The 21,980-nt window shown below is 36.0% G+C and overlaps 1 protein-coding gene across 2 annotated transcripts in view; it reads right to left on the bottom strand.

Moving 5' to 3' along the window:
- Positions 1 to 48: 48 nt before the first annotated feature.
- The window catches only part of LOC139690123 (hyaluronidase-like), a 40,823-nt gene continuing 18,891 nt past the window's right edge, over positions 49 to 21,980 (bottom strand). The window contains exons 1-6 of one of the 2 annotated variants that reach the window (XM_071587369.1): positions 21,400 to 21,964; positions 20,993 to 21,189; positions 16,078 to 16,217; positions 13,907 to 14,082; positions 10,549 to 10,744; positions 49 to 359 (exon numbers count right to left, since the gene is read on the bottom strand). In XM_071587369.1, coding sequence (XP_071443470.1) covers positions 75 to 359; positions 10,549 to 10,744; positions 13,907 to 14,082; positions 16,078 to 16,217; positions 20,993 to 21,189; positions 21,400 to 21,677 — 1,272 coding nt within the window. In that variant the 5' untranslated portion in view covers positions 21,678 to 21,964 and the 3' untranslated portion in view covers positions 49 to 74. Of the gene's footprint in view, positions 360 to 10,548; positions 10,745 to 13,906; positions 14,083 to 16,077; positions 16,218 to 20,992; positions 21,190 to 21,399; positions 21,965 to 21,980 lie in introns of those variants that run through there. The other variant, XM_071587370.1, reaches the window with a different exon arrangement.

Genomic DNA, 21,980 nt, shown 5'->3' with positions numbered 1-21,980 from the left:
TTATATTGTAATTACATGAATCGATACAATCTTATTTCCATCAATCATTCAATATTCATCCATTCTTCGAGTGATCATTCATTTATGGAGAGGAAGTCTTTGTGTAACCTTCTCATTTGTTTAGCCCCAATCATTCCCATAGTTGCTGCACTTCTGCCTTGATTTTGAAAATCAACATTAGTTACCTTACCCTCAGGTAAATCTGAAACATACTTTGCAATAGGGCCAAGTGTATTTGTAGCATAAGTCAATAATCGTTTACACTTGGCTTCTGAATCAACATCTTTTCCACTGCCCCAAATCATGGCTCCATCAGCATTTAATAATCTTGGTGTCACCAGAGAGTTAAAAAGGTCCACCTTTGTCAAAGAGATTTATTCATATTTTACTTTTTCCCATAATACTGCTACAAAATATATTCTGACACACCTATTACACTTCATAATGTATTTCTAAATGCATTATGAGGTTTTACATTAAACTTATAAAAATATAACGTTTCTCTATATTTAAAACCAATTTGTGACAGAACTTTGATAAAATGCTTATATTTAGTAATATTTTCCATGTTTTTGTTGGATTTGATGGAGAGAATAGGAAGAGTGATTCGGTATTAAGGGAAGACAACCAATTGGTTGAGTTTGTTTGTAACAGGTGGTTGAATAGGTGTGATTAATGCATGTGAATACCGGCAGAAAGGTCAGTAGCATGATGAAAACTGGATTTCAGTTTTAGGCAGCAAAAATGATGGTAAAAAGTGCTCCTCCTCAAATTATATTTTGGAAGTGAACTCTTATGTATGATAGGATATACGTTAATGTTGAATACATGTGGTGGGAATGGAATGTTGAGAGTACAAGCTGATAGAAAGTTTGTATCAAATGTATCAGTAACAATTTTTTCCTGAGATGTGCGTGAAGTGCTAAATTCAGACCATCAGTTATTTGGGCACATGCTTGTAGGGTATGGTATTGACATTGAAAGATGACAGTGCAGGCCATTATCCATAAAAAAATTGGCGATGCAAAGGATCTGCACTACATTCGTCCAAAAGGTCTTGATGGACGACTGAAAACAGAGTCATGTCAGCTTGCAAAGAAGACCTGCAACAGCATTGTGACGATTCTCCAACCTCCTAACAGTCCAAACTTGGCACCAGTAGACTTATCCTATTCCCAAAAGTGAAATCCTCCCTCAAAGGACAATACCATGGACCCTAAATGCCATCAAAGAAGCTCGCACACATGCCCTTAAGGACCTTCTGGAATCCACCTGCCTACCCAAGGCACCTAGAGAGCCTTCAAGTCATGTACAAACTGCTGGTAGAAGTGTGTCGATGGCTCAAGGGATGTACTTTGAAGAATATTGAGGCATTGTAGCAATACCTGAAATAAATCTATTTTCCCAAAGATTTTCCCAATACTTTTTATACGAACCTTGTATGTTTGTTGTTATGTTGAGAGATGAGTTAATGATTTGATAGGAAAGAATAGACCAAGAAAACAAAGTGTGAGTGTAGCTGAAGAGGCTCTCAAGATGAGGAACATTCAGAATCTCGGTAACAAAAGCACGTATGAATCAGACATGCATAAAAGAAATGTACAAGGATGGGTTAGTATGAAGATATTTCTTTAATAAAAGGGAGTAAGTGCCCAGGTGAAACCTAAAATCAAACTTTTTTGTTTTAACATATCATGAAATTTAATAGTGTGGAGGTTATGTAGGTATGTACATTTCATTGTATGTATGTGCATGTTCATTTACTTTTTAACTCAATTGTTCCTCCAGTGTGAATGTATTAACCAATTTTTATTGCAGATATCAGGTAGATCAAATGTATTTTATACATGATAGTTCCAATTGTGAGGGTGATACCATATTAATTGCTTTTTGTGGTCCCCTACACTTAAATGTAAGTGTGCATGTCATTTCAATTTACCCGGATATACTTTTCATTACAGCAACAAATGAGTCATACATGCTTAGAGTTTAAAAATATTAGTGACATTTCTGTTCTTTAGATATTCCTTCAATATAATTAAAAAGCATTTTCTCCAGAATTATGTGTGTTGATTCACTAGTTAAGCTTCCAAATTGATGGAAGCAGTCGTTCATAAATATTTGTGCTCACACTAATCGAAGTAAGTAACTTAACATTCATGTATTACAGAGCTAGTTAATTCATTTTATTTAATCAGAAAATGACATTTTTTGATAATATTGACGGGGCTTGCTATGTTGCTTGCTAAGTTAGGGAAAGGAAATTAAATGTAAATGATACCGATAGTAGGATATATCAAGGAATTTAGCTTTTTGTTGGAATACCGATGAACAATAAATATGAATACGTGAATTCCATTGATAGTGCTAGTTTTGCATCAGTGCTACTTAAAACATCATTCATAGTGATGTCACAAAAAATATATACTATATATATACATAACCCCTCCCCGGACTACAACCTTGACGTGGTGGAAGGGCTTGTGTGTTCCGATGACCCCTAGAGCTGTGCTGGCGGGAGTAATAAAAATTGCTCCTGGTAGGGTCACCCATGCCAGATAGGTCGAAGGTTAGGAGCCAGACGAAAGGTAGTCCACGCAGCGTCTGTTCCTCAGTGAGGCGGCTGCAATGGCATCTGACCCCAGTGGGGCGGCCAGTAAGTGATGGTGTCACGTTAAAAACACTATTGAGGAAGGCAATGGGAAACCACCTCAATTATCATTCCCAAGAACAATGTGATGGACAATAGAGATATTTTGAGTCCTGGCAACCAAGGGGCTTGGCCCAATCGGCCGTGTGTCGTGCCCGGCAGCGGGGGAGGCAAGGCTTCCGCGGTCGTCATCCCATGAAACCCTTGCAAGGGAAAACCAGCAGCAGCAGGACAGAAGATGCAGGAGAAGAAGACGAATTTAGTTAGAATAGGAACGTGGAATGTTAGGACAATGATGAGGACAGGGAAATTGGAGAATGTTAAGCGAGAGATGGAAAGGGGAAATATAGATATTTTAGGTCTATGCGAGGTGAGATGGAAAGATAGCGGGGATTACTGGAGTGATAAGTATAGAATAATATACAGCGGTGGGGACGAGAGCCAACGAGGGGTTGCCATAGTATTAAATGAAGAGGTAGGAAGAAGCGTAGTCAACATAGAGCAGGTAACGGATAGAATACTACTACTGGAGATAAAAGCAGAACCGACGAACTTAGTTATTATTCAGGTATACATGCCACCGAGCAACCATAAGGAAGAAGAGGTCGATAGGATATACGATCAGTTAGAGGACATGATCGCGTGTGTTCCTGCAGGGAAACATTTGATAGTGATGGGAGATTGGAATGCGACGGTAGGCGAAGGAAGAGATGGTGATGAGGTGGGGGACTACGGTTTAGGCACGAGGAATGACCGCGGGGAGAAAGTAGTTGAGTTCTGCAGGAGACAGGGGTTAGTCATCACCAACACTTGGTTTAGACACCACAAATAGACGCAGGTATACATGGAAAATGCCAGGTGACTCAGGAAGATATCAGCTAGATTATATCCTGGTTAGACACAGGTTTAGGAACAGTGTGATAAATTCCCACAGCTTCCCGGGGGCGGATGCGGACTCAGACCACAATTTAGTTATCCATTATTAAAATAAAAAGAAAGACTCGTACTTTTCCACAGATTTTATTATACGGTACAACGCGTGCCACCGACTTGCGGCATCATCAGGTACAAATTTGCAAAACAGACAGAGCAAGCATATATACCCTCAGGACAGAGTGGGGGCGGGGAGGGTTGGAAGGATTTGAGGGGGATGGGGGCTCGCAGGTGCGTTGATGGATTGTTTTGACCATTTCCAGGCTAATTTCTCGGAGAGGAGTGGGGAGGGGTATGGGAATAATTGCAATTATTCCCATACCCCTCCCCACTCCTCTCCGAGAAATTAGCCTGGAAATGGTCAAAACAATCCATCAACGCACCTGCGAGCCCCCATCCCCCTCAAATCCTTCCAACCCTCCCCGCCCCCACTCTGTCCTGAGGGTATATATGCTTGCTCTGTCTGTTTTGCAAATTTGTACCTGATGATGCCGCAAGTCGGTGGCACGCGTTGTACCGTATAATAAAATCTGTGGAAAAGTACGAGTCTTTCTTTTTATTTTAATAATGGATATCAATTACTTCCACGAAGTGAAGCCTGAAACAATAGAATATATTCACAATTTAGTTGCTATGAAATGTAGCGTACGTTTCAAAAAGATAAGGCAGGGGCGGCGAGTTAGAAAATGGAATGTAGAAGCATTAAATGGGTTGAAAAGGAAGGAATACAAACAGGCAGTAGAGAAAATCATGGAGGATGGTAAAGGGCTGAGTACTATCGAAGAAAAATTGGAAATGATCAAGAAAGGGTTGTCTAAAGCCGCAGAAGACACTATTGGAACCATTAACGCTAAAAGGACTAGGAAACCATGGATCACTGATGAGATGATTACAAAGATGGATGAGCGGCGAAAATGGAAGAATATAAATACAGAATTAGGCAAAATGAAGTACAAAGAATTGAACAATAAATTGAGGCGGGCAACAAATAAAGCAAAAGAAGCATGGTGGAAGACGCAGTGCGAGGATATGGAAAGTGCAGAGGAAGGGTGAAATCGGTGCGCTGTACAGCAAAGTTAAATCATTATTGGGAAGTAAGAAAGGAAGAGCTATGCTAACAGTTAGAGATAAGGCGGGTAAGGTAATAGTTGACGCAGGAAAGATCCAAGAGAGATGGAAGGAGTATATAGAAGAACTGTATAGTAAAGAACTGAGACCAACAAAGTTAGACATTGAAAAAGAAAATGACGTAGAGGAAGACAGCTTAGGTCCAGGCATACTAGACAATGAGATAGAAAGGGCATTAAGGGAGATGAAACTAAATAAGGCCGTGGGGGTAGATAACATTCCCGTGGAACTTTTAAAATGCTTAGGAAAATGTGGGAGGAAGAGGATATATGGGCTGATCCGTAGTATTTATGAGGAGGGAATCTGGCCGGAAGACTTTGTGAGATCAGTTTTAGTTCCTATTCCGAAAAAGGTAAAGGCCACGTCATGTGAGGACTATAGGACAATTAGTTTGATATCCCACGCAGCTAAAGTTGTTCTCAGGATCATAATCAAAAGGATAGAGAGTAGGGCAAATGATTACTTAGGGGATGATCAGTTTAGGTTTAGGAAGGGGAGAGGTACTCGTGATGCCATTGCAGTGATGAGATTATTAATCGAGAGGAATATAGAACACAACCAGGAGGTATTTGCGTGTTTCGTAGATTTCGAAAAAGCGTTTGATAAAGTGAATTGGGAAAAACTAATGAGTATATTGCAGGAAATAGGAATAGATTGGAGGGAAAGGAGGCTAATCCGCAACCTGTACATGTCTCAGACTCCTCAGGTGCAGGTGGGAAACGGGGAGTCAGGATGGGCAGTGTTAGGAAGGGGTGTAAGGCAGGGTTGCCCATTATCACCGTTTCTGTTCAACCTGTATGCAGAGGAAATGATCAAAGAGGCATGGGAAGAACTGGAGGTAGGAATGAAAGTGGGCGGGGAATTCGTAAAATCAGTTAGGTTTGCTGATGACCAAGCTTTAGTTTGTCAGTCAGCCACAGGGCTGCAAGCATTGCTGAGTGAATTGGGAATTCAGTGCGACAGGTATGGGATGAGAATCAATATTAAGAAAACAAAGGTTATGCGATTTTCTAGAAAGAAAAAGGCCAAGCTTAACATTAAAATAGGAGGGCAAAAACTAGAGCAGGTAGAGCAGTTTACGTATCTCGGAAGTGTTTTGGACCAACACGGTCAAAGTAGTAGGGACGTAAAGAGAAGAATTGCGCTAGGCAAAGAGGCTTTCACAAGGAGGAGGGAGTTGATGACGGGGACTTTGAGTAAGGATGTTAAGAAAAGACTCGTAAAAACTTTGATATAGAGCGTAGCTATGTACAGTGCGGAAACGTGGTCATTGAAGCAGGAGGATAGACGTAGATTGGAGGCTTGTGAAATGTGGGTGTGGAGAAGAATGGAGAAGGTGAAATGGACAGAGAAGAAAACAAATGAGGAAGTACTTGGTATGGTGGGCGAAGAGAGGGGTTTGTTGGGAGCAATCCTATGGAGGCAGGAAAAGTGGATGAATGGGGTGTTGACCGGCAGTGGGATGTTGAAGACTGTGATAGAGGGTAGAATGTTGGGCAAAAGAGGAAAGGGAAGGAACAGGATAGGGATGTTGGACGGGATGAAGGGAGGAAGAAAGTACTCAGAGATGAAGAGAGACCTGATATAGAGTAGGATGATGGATTTTGTGTTTTGTTAGGAGTAATAAAATATTTGTTTGGTAGTTGTGTCCATCCAAAAACCTACCTTAACTGGTAGATTACCTTAAAAAATATACATAACAAAAATTTTAAATTTACAAAAAAATTGTCTCATGGTATCATATTATTATAGATTGCCTTTAAATTGAGAATCTTATATATTTAGCAGTAATGGTTTAAACACAAAATGATAGTATAACTTATGGTAGGAGAAGGAATTGATATTTTGTCTTGCTTAAAAACTCTTTCAGAGGGAAATGGATCAGCATTTCAAATACATATGGTTTAAGAGTTTAAATCTCAAATCTGTCTGTGGTGCAGACATTATGTGCATCATCTGTTGATTTTGTTGAACATTCATTTCCTAAGAGGTCTCATTTCAATGCTATTTACTCTGGCTGTTTCAATTCACTCTTTGATTTCTCCATTGAAGTCTATATTTTCAGTTATTATAATTACTAGATGTTTTAAAATTAGTACGGGCATGCCTTCCTTAATTAAGGTTCCAATGTTTACATTAAGGTGATGTATAGGGTATCATAACACTGGCACTTGAAAACCGTGAAGCATGTTTTCCTTAAACTGATACTCAGCCTCAACTCTAAAATGGCTGATTTTACTTCGTCTAGCAGAAGTTGAAGGTCAGTAACTATCAAAGCTATGTAACATGCCATGAGGTGCTATCCCTTTTACTTAGTCAAAGTATGAGCTACAGAGAGGAATCCAAAACTCATTAGGCCCATTTTTTTATGGATTGAAGTCTTGAAAACACTTAAAAATTGCTGTGTTTAGTCCAATTTTGACTGCATGCCTTGATAATGAGGACTGCTAAGATACAGGATTATTGTTACTCTAAATTTTTATGGATGTTTTCATAATACCGTAAATGCTTACAAATATGTTTGGTACTCTTCTATTCTACTAAGCAGCACAATTATTTTTATCGGTGCTTTACTTTCAAGTTTCTTAATGCTATGCCGTCTAATTGTGGAAGATTTTTGGAGGCTTTAGATTGACATATATTTTTACTACCATTTCTTCTCTCCTGCTGGAGATTGCATTATGGTTGAGTTATCCCACTCTCTAACTTTACTTACCCACCACCTAACTTTATTAATAATTATTTTGTATGATGAGGGTCATCCCCAAAAAAGTGTGCCTATTATGTAGCCATGTGTCACTTATTCTGTCCTTACTCTCTGTTGATATTAATGGGATATTAGATTTCCTATCCTTACTGGAATTAATTTTTTCTGGTGGTTTATCTTTATCATGATGATCATCATCTCTATGGTTATGCATTTTGCGCCCTCTTCTGATATCCTCAGCAACTTCTGATCATCTGAGGCATCCAAGAAGTATAGCTTTGTGAATGTTTTTTGTTTCTAGAGTTGATCATTTAACCCATCTCTCCAATAAATACCTTTTGTCTTCTTAGCATTTTATTTCACCAACCCCTATTGCCCTCTATTTCTTTCTTTTCTCAATGTTCCATTCTAATGGAGTGTTATTAAATGATGTAAAATATTGTTACTGTGTGGTTATTTAATTTCCTGTATATTATAAGGAAATCAAACAATTGCTGATTTTCAAAGCATTATTTAAAATTACTTATAAAAATGTATTCTACTAAAATATCAAATATTTTATTTGGCAGAATATCACCTATTATTTGAAGGTCTAATGTTGAATAAAATTAAGGACATTTCATTAACCCTAGCCAAAACACACAGTCTGTAGTTTGATTTTAATAGATAAGGGAGAAGTTATTGAGATTTGAGGGAGAAGATATTGTAGAAGTGTTTTTACAATAGCTCATAAAGCATACAAAGTTTATCAATTTACAGATAAAGGAATGTTCATTGTAGTTTTGTACTATGTTTTATAATCAAGAAAATCCTAGATTTTACTGAGTTTTTTGGGTGAATATGAAGTCCGTAATCAAATGTTCTATGCACTAGCTTTCCCGCATTATGTCATTGTTGTATCTTATTAAATTCTTAATAGGAAAATATTCTGTTTAGTGCATTTCCCAAAAAAGTACTACATATATTTCTGGAATTCAGCTGCTACCTCTGTAAGTATATGCCAGTGTATGCCTATATGTAAATGTGTGTATTAATGATAACACATAGACATCCATAGTTTTGTTATGATGCCTAAATTATAAGCATCCATGCTGCAAGTATATAATTTCCTGATAATTGTTTGATGTAATTTTTAAAATGATCTGAAATTTGGGGTTAAGGAATTTACTCAACTCAAAATGGCAATACTGACGAAACATTCACAGTATGTTCAAAAAGATCTAGAATTGCAAACACATCAGTAAAAAATCCAGTTTCTCGTGTACCTCTATTAATATATTTCCTGTAATCAATTTCAATTTTATTTTTCCTTATGTAGTATAGGTAAAAGTGTTATATTCAAGAAACAAGAACTCCAAGGCGTCAAAACAAGCATCCACTTATTTTAAAGCATTGTGAAATATAATTCTCCAACTTTATTTCTTTTTAGAGGTGAATTTTAAAAAAAATCAAATTTTAAAGATATTTCTATTCATCATGATCTACATGTAATAGTTTAGCTAATAGTTCATTTAAGGGATAACTACAGATGAAAATTTGGAAAAGGATGATAAAGCAAGACTTTCAACAAAGCAAACCACAGTTACGAGGGTCATCCGGAAAGTAGTACCCGTTCGTGCCGCATGAAGTGCTGACGACGCGAGTAGCCGCTGGACGAGGTCAGATAGCTTCAGTGGCTTGTCTGCCTTCTCTGAGCCAATTTGCGTGACGCTAGCATTGCCTGTGTTGTTTCTGTGATTGTTTACAATGTTTAAAAAAATTGAGAACGCCGCCAGTTGTGAAGTGAGGGCAGTGATTAAATTCCTCAATGCAAGAAACGTTCGCCCATGTGATATTCATCGCCAATTAAAGGAGGTGTATGGAGACAATGTAATGGACGAGTCGTCTGTTCGGCGGTGGTGTCGCAACTTCAACATGGGGAGGGGGAACACACACGACGATGAGCGTTCGGGGAGACCGTCTGTCATTACAGACCAACTGGTGAGCTCAGTTGACGAATTCGTGAGGAACGATCGGCGCGTCACAATTGATGACATCTGTGAGCATTTTCCCAATGTTTCTCGAACAATTGTTCATGAAATTGTTAAACACCATCTGCATTATGCAAAAATTTGTGCAAGATGGGTCCCTCGCGTATCTCAATGAGCTGGCGGCGAAGGACTATGCAGCAGGAATACAGAAACTTGTCACACGTTATGACAAATGCCTTAATTTGCTTGGAGATTATGTTGAGAAGTAGTTTAAAGTATCCTCTTTCAAATAAAATTTTTTATGTTTGTTAATATTTACTTTTGTGTCTTTATTTCACGAACGGGTACTACTTTCCGGATGACCCTCGTATCAACTCAAAGAAAGGTATGATAGGTGAGGGTAGAGCTCACCTAGTACTAAGCCCTACAGTATGTGATATTCACACATCAGGTTAGCGTGGCCAGTTCCTTTCCCTGTGCCACCTATGGTTTCCCTGGGAGATCTGGCACCCAAAAAACCATACAGCTTGGGGGACAGGGTGCCCAGAGGCATCCTTGGGAATCAAACCTGGATAGTAGTTTAATGCCATACCCACTGGAATACCACTTCTCATTTTTTAACAAAATAAAATATCATATAATTGTAATTATACCCTCAGAAAAAGAAATATTTTAAATAATAATGTCCACTTATTTCCATTATTAATCTGAGCTTTCAAATGAAACAACAAATAGGGATACATGCAATACAGAATTAGATAGGCTAATTGCTTGTTGAATTTAGCAACTGACAGTAGATCCTTCATGGCTGTGAGTGAAAGGAAGTATATTATAAAATCCTTAAACAAAATTTAATCAGAGGCATACAGTTCTTAAACATCATTTTTAGACGAACATTGTTTAGAGGAAATTTTATTGTGGAAAGAGATAATACTGCTGTATTAATAATAATTTTTCATGCAGGGATAAGAAGCCGAGGGAAATTTGGTGTCAATATGTTAATCATGACTTATAATAACGAATGAGTATTATTTAGATTTTAACTTATTATTAATACTTACTTAGTTTTTAAAATAGGGATACCACAAGCATGGAAAAAGTTATTGATTAATGTGTCTTTTACTGAAGTTTTATACATATATATAAATATATAGAATTACCTTTGACAGATAATTTGGAGTATCCCTATATTTATACCAAACATAGGGATACACAGGTGTTGATCCTCCAGACACTCTCTTAGCCTCATTAACTCTGCCATAAATGAACTCGTAATGTTCCTCCTCTGTGAGTTTTTTATTTTCCAGGTATATAGATGGAAATATTGCAGAGCTTGCATCATACAACCACATAATTCTGCAGAAAAAAGTGCATTTCTTTAGTGAAAAAAAATTAAACCAATTTTGTATCACCATCTCATAAATTAGTAGCAATCAAGCTAGAAACGGTCTTGTTACTACCCCCTCTGGTCCCCTACTATGGACCATTGAGTTGGTAGCTGTATGATATACTCATGACGATAACCATACATCAGTAGCAAACTGAAGTTTAGTTCGATAGTTGAGGGTTGAGTTCACCCAATAATAATCCCAATGGCATGAGAAATTCATGTGACAGTGTTGAGAGGCCAGTTCATTTTCCTGTGCCACCACTGGTTTCTCAGAAAGACCTGAAACTCAGTTCGGGTGAAGATGAGGTTGCCCAGAGACATCATTAGGAATGGAGCACAGGTCCTCTAATAAGTAGCCCAGCACTCTACCAAATGGATGACGATACACACACTAGTCTATCATTCCTTGGAAATATTTATGGCATAAAAATTGAATCTCTAATAATGGCATAAATAATACAATAATAATATATGGACAATATTATGTCATTATAGTATGATGCTTGTTGGAACATGGAGAGGGAATATTTAGAAGTAAATTATGAACAGTAATAAAAATATACTGTGGAAATCAGTTAATTCAAATGTTGGGGAATCAGTTAAACAGTTTATGCCAATATTTGTTGGCCACTTGGAGGCATTTAGGCATAAATTTATATTTCTCATTCCTTGACCAATATATATATGAAATATTACAAAATGATTAATTTATTAAGCTAGTGAAATGATCTTATTTATTCACCATTAGACATCAACATTTTTTTTTAAATCATAAAACAATTTTCCATGGGGTCATAAATGGCCTTAAGGACATCATGTTCTCTACTTTTTGACAAATAATGTGCGCTCTTGATTATTCCTGAACAGAAAATTCTTTGTTATAAATGCTGTGATAGTTACTATGTTGAGAAGAAAAATATTGATGTTGTCAGCATAAAAAATATCTCCTACTGATGTCTTCAAGTAATTTGAGAAAGGTGAAAGTTGTCCACTGAGGTCGGATATCACAAGAAACATTCCCGGACATGCAGGATTCTAAATACTATTCTATTCCTCACCGTGAACTGCTTCATTCAGGACTAAACTTTAAACCAGTTTATAACTCTGAAGCTTAAGTGTGATCCTTTACCTTTAACAGAGGACTATAAATTAGAGCTTTCTGGGCTCTAATTTCATGTAGGGATGATGGTTTGTGTGAACCAGATGATCAGCTCCACAACTAAATTCTCATGTTTGCAGTGCATAGATGCTTTTGCTCAGCTTAAAACATGCATTTTTCTTGGATGAAGTTGTTAATTTTTCCCTATTTTTTATAATTGTTGACAGGGTTGAATTTGTTATTCCAAACTCTGTTTAGATGACAGTTTTGTATCTCTCTCTGGAATTGGCTGCAATTTAAAAAGGCTACATTTTTACTTCTAGCAGAACTGTGTTTTTAGTGCATATATTAGCCATTTTTAAATATATTTCTACTGCACTAAGGACCACACCCTGTGAAAGGAGAGGAGTCGGGAGAAATGCAATTTTAAGATTATCCTCACTGTTGTGTTAGCAGAAAATCTCCACGAGGACTTTTGAAACTAGGGTGTTGTTCAATCCAGGAAAAATATCATTTCATGTCATTCAAAGACTTTTCCATATATTTTCTGAGTAGCAAAAAATGTTTTTGGGTTAACTGTTTCATATATAATGAATAGATACACACTGAAAGCTATGGCGATGGCCTGGGCCATGCCTAAATATCTTGATAACCATGATTCCATCCATCTGTTTTCATGCTAAATGATTTGTACTCTAAGGGTCCTCTTATAAGTTTTAAATTACCTACTTTTGGGTGAAATAATTTCATTATGGAAAATTTTTAGAAGTACTATTTAGTAATATTAGTGAATGGTTGGACATATATATTATTGCATAAAACAAACATTTGGACTATTGCATTTGGCTTTTCACATAATGGAGGTATATGTTTATATGAACTGGTTCACTTTGCACTCAATTTCAGCTCAATCTTCATACCATACATAGTTCACTGTAATAGAAAATTTGGAAGGCTGTATGTTAAATGCATTCATAGACCATCATTTCACTTCTCCCTTTTTTTTTTAAGTCAGCCTTCCATCATTGTTTAGTCATTGGAAGAGCCAATGTTCAAGTAGAAAATGTTCAAATAATGTATACTGCTAATTGATACAAGTTAATGTTTTCTGTTTTAATTAGCCAGGTGTAGAAAATATACTTATTTGCCTTAATAGGCATGAATACTTCATGTCTCTTATTAAGTAAATACTTTTAAGAACCATCTGTTACAAGGGTTGTTTGAAGGAGTCTCAGAATCACCACTAGATATCTAGCGCAACAAGTTTCACACATAGCAATTGACAATCCTTAATGGGTAAACACGTAATGCGTCAGTGCTCTGGGAAGAGATCTGTGGTGCAGATGCCTTTCTGTGATGCCTCCAGTTTTTTGGGATTTGAAAGGGATTCAGCTGATAGATTATCTTCCCACAGTTCAAAAAATTACTGGACAATACTACGCTAACCTCCTGGACCAACTACAGCAAAAGATACATGAAAAAGGCCAGGTTTGGCAAGGAAGGAAGTCATCTTTCATCAAGACGATGCATGCCTACACACAAGTGTCATTGCCATGGCAAAAATACATGAACTAAGATACAAATTGTTGCCACACCCGCCTTATTCACCTGATTTAGCACCACCAGATTTCCATTTCTTCTTTAAGTTCAAAACTTTTCTCGGCAGACAGAAATTCTCTTCAAACAAAGACCTTACAGCCAAAGTAGACTGGTATTATTCAGGCCAGAAGGATTCTAATTTTTGAGATGGAATGGCATTGGAGCATTGCTGGACCAAGTGCATAAGTGTACAGGGAGACTACATTGAAAAATAATAAAGCTTCTCTAAGGTAAGTCATTTATTTCTATTCCATTCCAAGGACTTTTCATATTATCCTTGTACCTTATGAAAACCATAAAAGTATAATAAAAATTATGCAGTTCAACAACTTTTTGCAGTCTCGTCTATTATTTATGTGAACAAATCCGTACTACAATTTCACTTAGTATTAGCTATTCATATATAGTTGATGTAAAAAATCATATTTACCGGTCATTGTCAATTTTTGTTTCTGGAGAGCATTCAGGTCCTGGATTTCGTGGTGTGAAGTTGAAACAGTAGGGAAAGGCATAATAACCCCATCTTCCATTTGGCCTTAATCTCCGTGCTAGTTTTAATGTGTCTTCCATGAATTTTCTGGCACTGACTTCAAATTTTTGTCTTGCCTAATGAGTAAAAATGTTTCTAATATTGCTGATGAAATTTATCTGTATTGCAGACATATTTTTATTATTTACCATTTAAACTTATAAAATATCTTCGTAGCATTCCCTTTTTCTAAATGATTACAGTTTATGCCACGTATTATTATATGTACAACCTGTTCTCTTGCCTAAGGCATTATCCTCATTTGTACCAGGACTGATAACTTTTATCTGATTGAATGTATTGCAATTGGTTTTGAGCTGAAACATTAATTATGTTTGCCAACTCACTGCCAAAATAAGATGTCTAGTTGAACTTTGTCATGATTCCTGTATTAATACTTATTTGGCCCCTTAATTTATTCTGCATACTATGTGACCTCAGTTCTATTGTTAGCTATGGCAGAGGTAAATCTAAATTGAATTCAATTTGGAAAGTCACCTTGTATTTCTAGATCAGTTGAATGCAGCTGAAACTAGCTTGAACTGAATGTAGATTTTTTTGTGAATACAACAGATTCTGACCTATTAATAATGGTTAATATCCATGACTAAGCATGGTCAGTGAAGCCTGCCACTGTACTGATTGTGCTATAGCTGAATGGCAGAATTTTATATGCAGTGAAAAAGCTCATTTTTTTGTTCCACAAGTATCTTTATGTTGTTTGTTCTGACACAAGTATAATTGTGTTTTCTATATATTGTGCTTGATATTATTTTAAACTGTTTTTAAGTTTGTATAGATATAATAATTTGTACTTTTCTGTGGAAAAAAAGTAATGAATATAATGTGAATCATCAAAAGGTGTTTAAAACGAATTATATGATTTATTTTTTAGTTTTGTATTCTATTCATGGAATAAGACATAATTAGGATACCTAATTTGATATTATATCTCTATAAAATAATACTAGAAAAATATTTAAAATGAGGCATTTTACATGGTATCATGTAATTATGTTAAACAAAGATGACTTTTTATTCAAATATTTATAGCTCCAAATCATTGAATGACAACACATTTAAAATAATTTTGTCATATCCATTCCATGGCCAAACATCTGAAATCGCCTACAGTTACTATATCTAGGTATTAAATGGCATAATTCATCATATTTATCCTCTTCCTCCACATGTGAATTTGTGGCTTTGGGATTCTACATTCAGTGATAAAAGACAAGAGATGCTGTAGATTCTAGTTTTCTGTAGTAGACATGTAACTTATTGTATCTTAATGCTGCATGTACAATTTTAGAGTATCAAATTTTGATTTGTATGACTTCTTTGGACATTTCATCAACCTGTGTTTATGTGGACCTTCAATGAGTCAGTAGCATAACCTTGCTACCCTTTTCTCATTTAGAACAGGTACAAATTTTAGATTATAATGTATTCATTTTTAGTACTGGTATATAATTTGTTACCTGATCCTAAACATCTTCATCTTTACAATCCATAATTCATACATAATTTTGAAGAGAAGTGCCAGACATTATTTTCAATATGACAGCTTCACCAAACGACTCATATATAATATTTAAATTTGAATGAAACTTTCATGAAGATCTATTATTAAGACATATAAAAGGCAACACCCACCATCAGAGAGCAAAATAAATCCTTTGTTAATCATCAAATTAAATCAATTTGCCAAAAGGATGCATTCTTGGAAGAAAAATGTTATGCTGAAGGATTTAATTCATTTCCTAAGGTCATATGAATCCATTCAGAAGAATTCAATCATTTTCTGACCCAATGAAAACATTTTGGAATATGAAAATCAAAGAAAACAGTTCATAGTAATAAGGTTTGTATATAAGCTGTGATTTAAACATGCAGGAACCACTTTTCCATTTATTTTAAATTTTCTACCCATTTAAGGTTCCCATTTAGTTTTTCCATTAAGGCATAAGAGTATCATGTACATGGCAAACAGACAGTTGCCAAGAGTAATTAAACTAACTTATTCCAAAAATCAAATTTGATTATTCCTAATTTCTAAGTTAGTATGTTACCTCTCTTTCTACTTGGTCTTTGCTCCAGTATGGATGCTTGTTTTGCATAAGCTTTCTTGATAGTTCACGGTATGGTAGTAATGAACCCCAGTTTTCTCTCCATACAGGACGCCAAAATTCAAAATCAATGACAGCCACTCCTGAAAAGAAAATATATTTGCTCAGTAGTAGTATTTGTAAAACATATTTTTTACTCACTAGAAAGGAATGCTTATATTTATTCTAATATGGTTTGTTTTGAATTTTATAATTTAAATGCTGAGATTTTATTTCAAGAAACTTCTTAAATTGTTTAGCAAATGATAAATTTCCAAAATTCTTCCGAAAACTTAATGCATTTTCAAAGTACAAATAAGAAGAAATTACATGAGAGAAAAAAATAAACTGCAGTTACATCAACAATTACCATTAGCTTATCACCATTAGGAATACTTGTTTATTTTTATTTGTTTTTAAAAATTAGATCCATCTTTATTATTTAGGTATAGATTATGTAGGTCATGGTAAATATTTCTTATTTGCTGGGGTCTGATCATTGCTGAGTTAGAAAAATTATAAAGTTAAAAAATTAAGTGGATTTTAATTCAGCCTGAACCCTTATTGAACACATTTATTATTAAAATAAAAATTATGATTTTCCCTAAAAACACTTGAGAATTACAATACTTCTAGCTATTTAAAAAGAAGTCATCTCACTAAAGACTTTAATGTTCCTTCATAAGGCAACAAATGGAATATGATTGATACATTGAAATCCCTGTAATGAGATGCTGCATAACCATTAAAAGCACAGAACATGAATTTCTACGTCTAGTTAACTAAAAGCTAGATAAATAGGCATGTAATATTTTCTATGATACTATTCCTCAAGGGCTTTAAATGTAAATATTGCTATTCATATTTGTACTTTAAGATTTGGTAATAATCACCTTAATCAATCCCAAGATTGATTTTTAGGTGGGAGTAGAGCTCATCTTATACTATGCCTTACAGTGCATGAAATTTGGGAGTCAAGATGGAGCAGTGGCTAGCATACAGGCATCCCACCGGGAGGGCCCGTGCTCAAATCCTGGAGACAACAAATTTTTCAGTGGTATCCCAATCCCTACTTGAGGTGTTTTGTGGAGAGCACTTTGAGTGAGTACGACATCCATTGGATGGGATGTTAAACTGTGGACCCCATCGCACCTTCTCTAGGCTAAACAGAGTAGGCTAAACAAAACAGTTTCAGGTTTAACTTTGTGGAATTCCTTCATTATGAGGGCAAAAAGAAACTTGACATTTCCACCGAAAGGATTTATTATTTCATGACCATGGTTTCAATGCTGCACATCATCATCAGGTAACGTACATCAACATTTTTCAACTTATATAGTCTGGCTCCAAGAGGGGAGTAAGGAAGAGGAGAGGGTGTAAGTTGAGTTTCGGTGCAGCAGCCTATTAGTGGTCTAGAGGAGGGGGAGGCTATGTATTGGAAGGTTACTGGCTAAAATTTGTGACAGTTTAAATTAATTAAGTGATCATTAAATGAAAAACACAATGTAACGCTTCACTGTTCTTAGAAATAGCGGCGGAAAAAAACAAACACATTGTGTTCTACATTTAATAAGGGGGGCTGTTTGTCTATAATGGTTTGACCTTTATTAAGAGGCAGTTGATGATCATCACTGCCTTGGTGGGGGTAGGGTTGGTGTGGAAAGTTTTTGGAGTCTTTTAAGAATTTTAGGAGAGGGGAACGGGAGAGGTATAATGTTTCATTGACCACCTCAAACCTGTCAGACTGAAGGGATTACCAAATTTCCAACTCCTCCAAAGCATGTTTATAAGTGCCATAATAGTTCAGAAGTGTGGTATATGGATTTCTGGGCTATCAGTGTTTGTTTTCTGTTGTACATGTTGTCAGTCATTATTTCCCTGTACCCATTGTTGACAGCAATTTGTTTAATAATATGGAGTTCCTCTTGTTAATCCATATACCACACTTCTAAACTTAAAAAGCACCGATGGTGGAGAATTCCATTTCTTGGCCACATTTCACTCAGGATACAAAAAAATACTCTCCAAAAACAAAATCAACACAGCTTTTTACAACACACATACTTTAAAAAACATATTAGGTTCACCCAAAGACAAAATTGACATAATGCAACAAAGCAGAGTTTATTAACTCAATTGTGCGGACAGCAACGCCATCTATATTGGACAGACAGGGAGGGCATTCAATATAAGGATCAAAGAAATCAATCTTGGGATTGATTAAGGTGATTATTACCAAATCTGAAATTACTAATATCAATAGCAATATTTACATTTAAAGCCCTTGAGGAATAGTATCATAGAAAATATTACATGCCTATTTTCCTTATGCAGTGTCTCATTACAGGGATTTCAATGTATCAATCATATTCCATTTGTTGCCTTATGAAGGAACATTAAAGTCTTTAGTGAGATGACTTCTTTTTAAATAGCTAGAAGTATTGTAATTCTCAAAAGTTTTTAGGGAAAATCATAATTTTTATTTTAATAATAAATGTGTTCAATAAGGGTTACGGTTGAATTAAAAGCCACTTATTTTTTTAACTTTTGATCCCCTGCTGGTAGTACTATGTATTATGGTGTAATTTTGTCGGTGCAATGAGTTTTTTCCTATGCATTGAAATAAACTTCACTTTGGAGCCTTTAAATGCATGTTATTATTTTGAATAATACTGCGACCATTTATTCTGAAACACACTGAAACCATAATTAGAATGTAAAGCCATGAAAATATTATAATAATGATCAAAACTTTGTGGTATGGTAGCAAAATGGTTAGTGTTTCTGAAATGCTTTAATTTGAGGGATACCTTAGCTAGAAACATAGGCTGTGGCTGCATATGGTTAGTTTTTCTGAAATGCTTTGATTTGAGGGATACCTTAGCTAGAAACATAGGCTGTGGCTGCATATGGTTAGTTTTTCTGAAATGCTTTAATTTGAGGGATACCTTAGCTAGAAACATAGGCTGTGTGATTTTTCAGTTCTATAATTATCTGAGGAACTGCACACAGTGCAAAGTAAGGAAGTAAACCTTTTACCATAAATGTGTGAATATCATTTGGTGTAGGGTATTATATGAGCCAAGGTTTATCATCTTCCATCATCCACCCCATTTAATGATAGCACACTGTGTGTAGTAAGGAAAATTTTCACATCACATAACTGAGGACTGATTTCATATATAGTTATTTTAAGTAAAAATGAACTCAATGTGAGCCTTGTAAATTTTACCTGGGGAAGTGAGACTTATCTGCCATTGAATATCTTGAACATTCCAATTCTATTAGCCATAGTGAACAAAGTAATATAAAACACCTAAAGAAGAATGATAGTTTCTTTTTTGGAGGGGAGGGTATGCTCAGTTTGTTCTAGAGTATTGCCACCAATGACATGGGAAGTAGAAATTGATTGGAATAAGTGTGATATTCCTGCATAGCCAAGCTGAACAGGGTGATGAGGAGTTTATTTTTCAAGGAGATAATATTGTCTGCAATGTTTAAATTTCCATTGCTGCCTACTTTTTTAAATCCTTCAATTTTTGATGCTGAGAACAAATGATTAACTTCTTGAATAAAACAATTATGATAGTCAGGTTTTGTTTTTTTGTAAAAATAAAATGTAATGATGCACTCTTCTTTCTTTGAATGTATCATTAAGGACTCATACTAGGCTCATTTTCCATTTCAAGCATGAATTTTAAAGTGACTGCTGGATTGGAATTCCATTTGCTGAATTGGAATGTCCTAAAACCTATTCCAGAATATTCTTTCAAAATTCTGGTCGGTAATTTGCTAGTTTAGATGGGTGATTCAGTTCAGATTCAATTCTGAGTCCCCATTAACCTTAGAGAGATTTAATCCTTCAAATCATATAGAGCAATTCTTTGAAGTCATTAATGAGTAACCATCAAGGAAGGAGGTAGCTTCTACACTTCGGTGAAGATCACTTTTGTGGTTAACTGTTTGGCCTCTCAAATACTCTGTCCAAATTTATGCTTACATCTAAGAGCTGATATTTTTATAAGTTTTGCACTGAGAAGGTTGATATTAAAATTTAAGGGCCAGTTTTCCATCATCCTATTTCTTTTTAAAGTCAGGGTTGCAGCCAAATATTATACATCTAACCACTCATTCATCACCAGTTTCAGAGATCAGTTGCTAAAACATCTTTGAGTTATAACATAAAAATTTTTCCAAAGTTGCCATTTTTGCCAAAATTGCCATTTCCAAAGTTACCATTAGTTTTGGGCAGTGATTGAGATTGTTGTTTTGTTTTTTCAGTATAACTGCAATTTGATGGTCCTCATGGGTTTAAACTTGAAGGTTTTCCATGAATAACCACAGGCATAATAAATGAATGTGCTGCTACATCCCTTGTCTTCCACTTTCAGTTCTCTGGCCTCAAATTGAGTGTCATGGATGCTTATCTTCTTTGCCCCTATAATGTTTGTTTAAGTACATAGGATATTGTGGGACAGTCATCCTATGAAAAATCTCGTTTAGTTTGTGTTCTACAGTATTGAAATGCAAATATGATCTCCACTCACACAGAAGAAGTCTTCCATGGGCTCAAAAGTTAACTCATGTACCATTGGAATAAAAGTATATATGATAGGGTGAACTGGATGAACATGAAAGGACTCCTTGTCAGGACAAGTTCCTCATATAGCAGGAGCAATTGGTAGAGGCCTGCTTAACTCTTGAAGATTAGGCATGCCAGTTCTCTTAAAGCCAAACAATTGAAACAGTCAAGGAACAGTCATCGTGTGGCATACCTACTATAGTATTGTATAAGCATATGTGTATTTTGTATAAATATCCTCATTTGGATCAAGAAATTATGAACTTGACTCTAAAGTCTATAAACCCTCAAACTTACCAGAAAATAAAGGATCTGGAATCATTTTTTCAAGTTCTGCTCTAAAGGTTTTGAGATGCAGAGTTAAGTCACCCAGCTGGGGTAGGCCACCGTTCCTATGCGTCACAGCTCGCTTACTAGGCCCTGGGTCATTACCTGCATCGTCAACTAAAGCTGGAAACTCCCCTGGATCATACATTATCAAGCTCGTAGATCCCCTGGAGATAATTGAGAATGAAAATGTTATCTTTCCTTTTTGTCAACTATTTGCATCACACATTATGGTTATTTGTCGGGGTAATTTGCTTTGCCATTTGAATTTTTAATGTAATAAACGCATTCGATTTAATTAATTGAATTAATTATGTTCCGAATGTGCATTTTAATTAGGTAAAACTTGAATCAATAAAAAAAGGAAAATCACTTACCTGAAATCATCGTTCTCGTTTTGCTGAATACCAAATTCACTAAGGTCAAACAAAACTCCGTACTTTCGACACATAAACGTGGGAACATTCCAGTAAACAGTAAATGCTTTGTCCGGAACATCCATAGATTCTATGTCTGGTACTCTCTTTCCAGGGCTCGAAAATAATGGTGCGAACACTGACATTGGATAAAATCTTGCATTCGAGCCGCTTTCCTCATGAAATAGCGACAGGAGAATCAAAAAAGTTAATACGGAAATACTTCTTCCGTCTGGCATTTCTACGCGCACGTTATGGTTACCCCTGATAGTCCGTTGCGTTCGGGTGAACCCTTATAGAATTTAATTAAAGACCGCTCAGGCACTGAAAATAACTATTTGATCTGCTGGACCGCACGTACCGTTTTTTATCTTTCGTAACAAGAGACCGAGTCAATGTTTCAATCTGGACGCATTGGATATCGCAATCCGTCAATTCGCAATAGAGCTTGCAAGAGTCTTCGGGACCTACGATATACAGGACCTGTAAGCTGGGCTACGCGACGATTGAACTTTCCCAACGCGTGGAACAGAACCAATTTA

Source organism: Hetaerina americana, unplaced genomic scaffold (assembly GCF_022747635.1).
Source record: "Hetaerina americana unplaced genomic scaffold, ioHetAmer1.1.p SCAF_3, whole genome shotgun sequence".
Taxonomy (NCBI): Eukaryota; Metazoa; Arthropoda; class Insecta; order Odonata; family Calopterygidae; genus Hetaerina; species Hetaerina americana.
The sequence above is the reverse complement of the archived record's forward strand: the minus strand, read 5'-3'. Positions and strand labels throughout refer to the sequence as shown.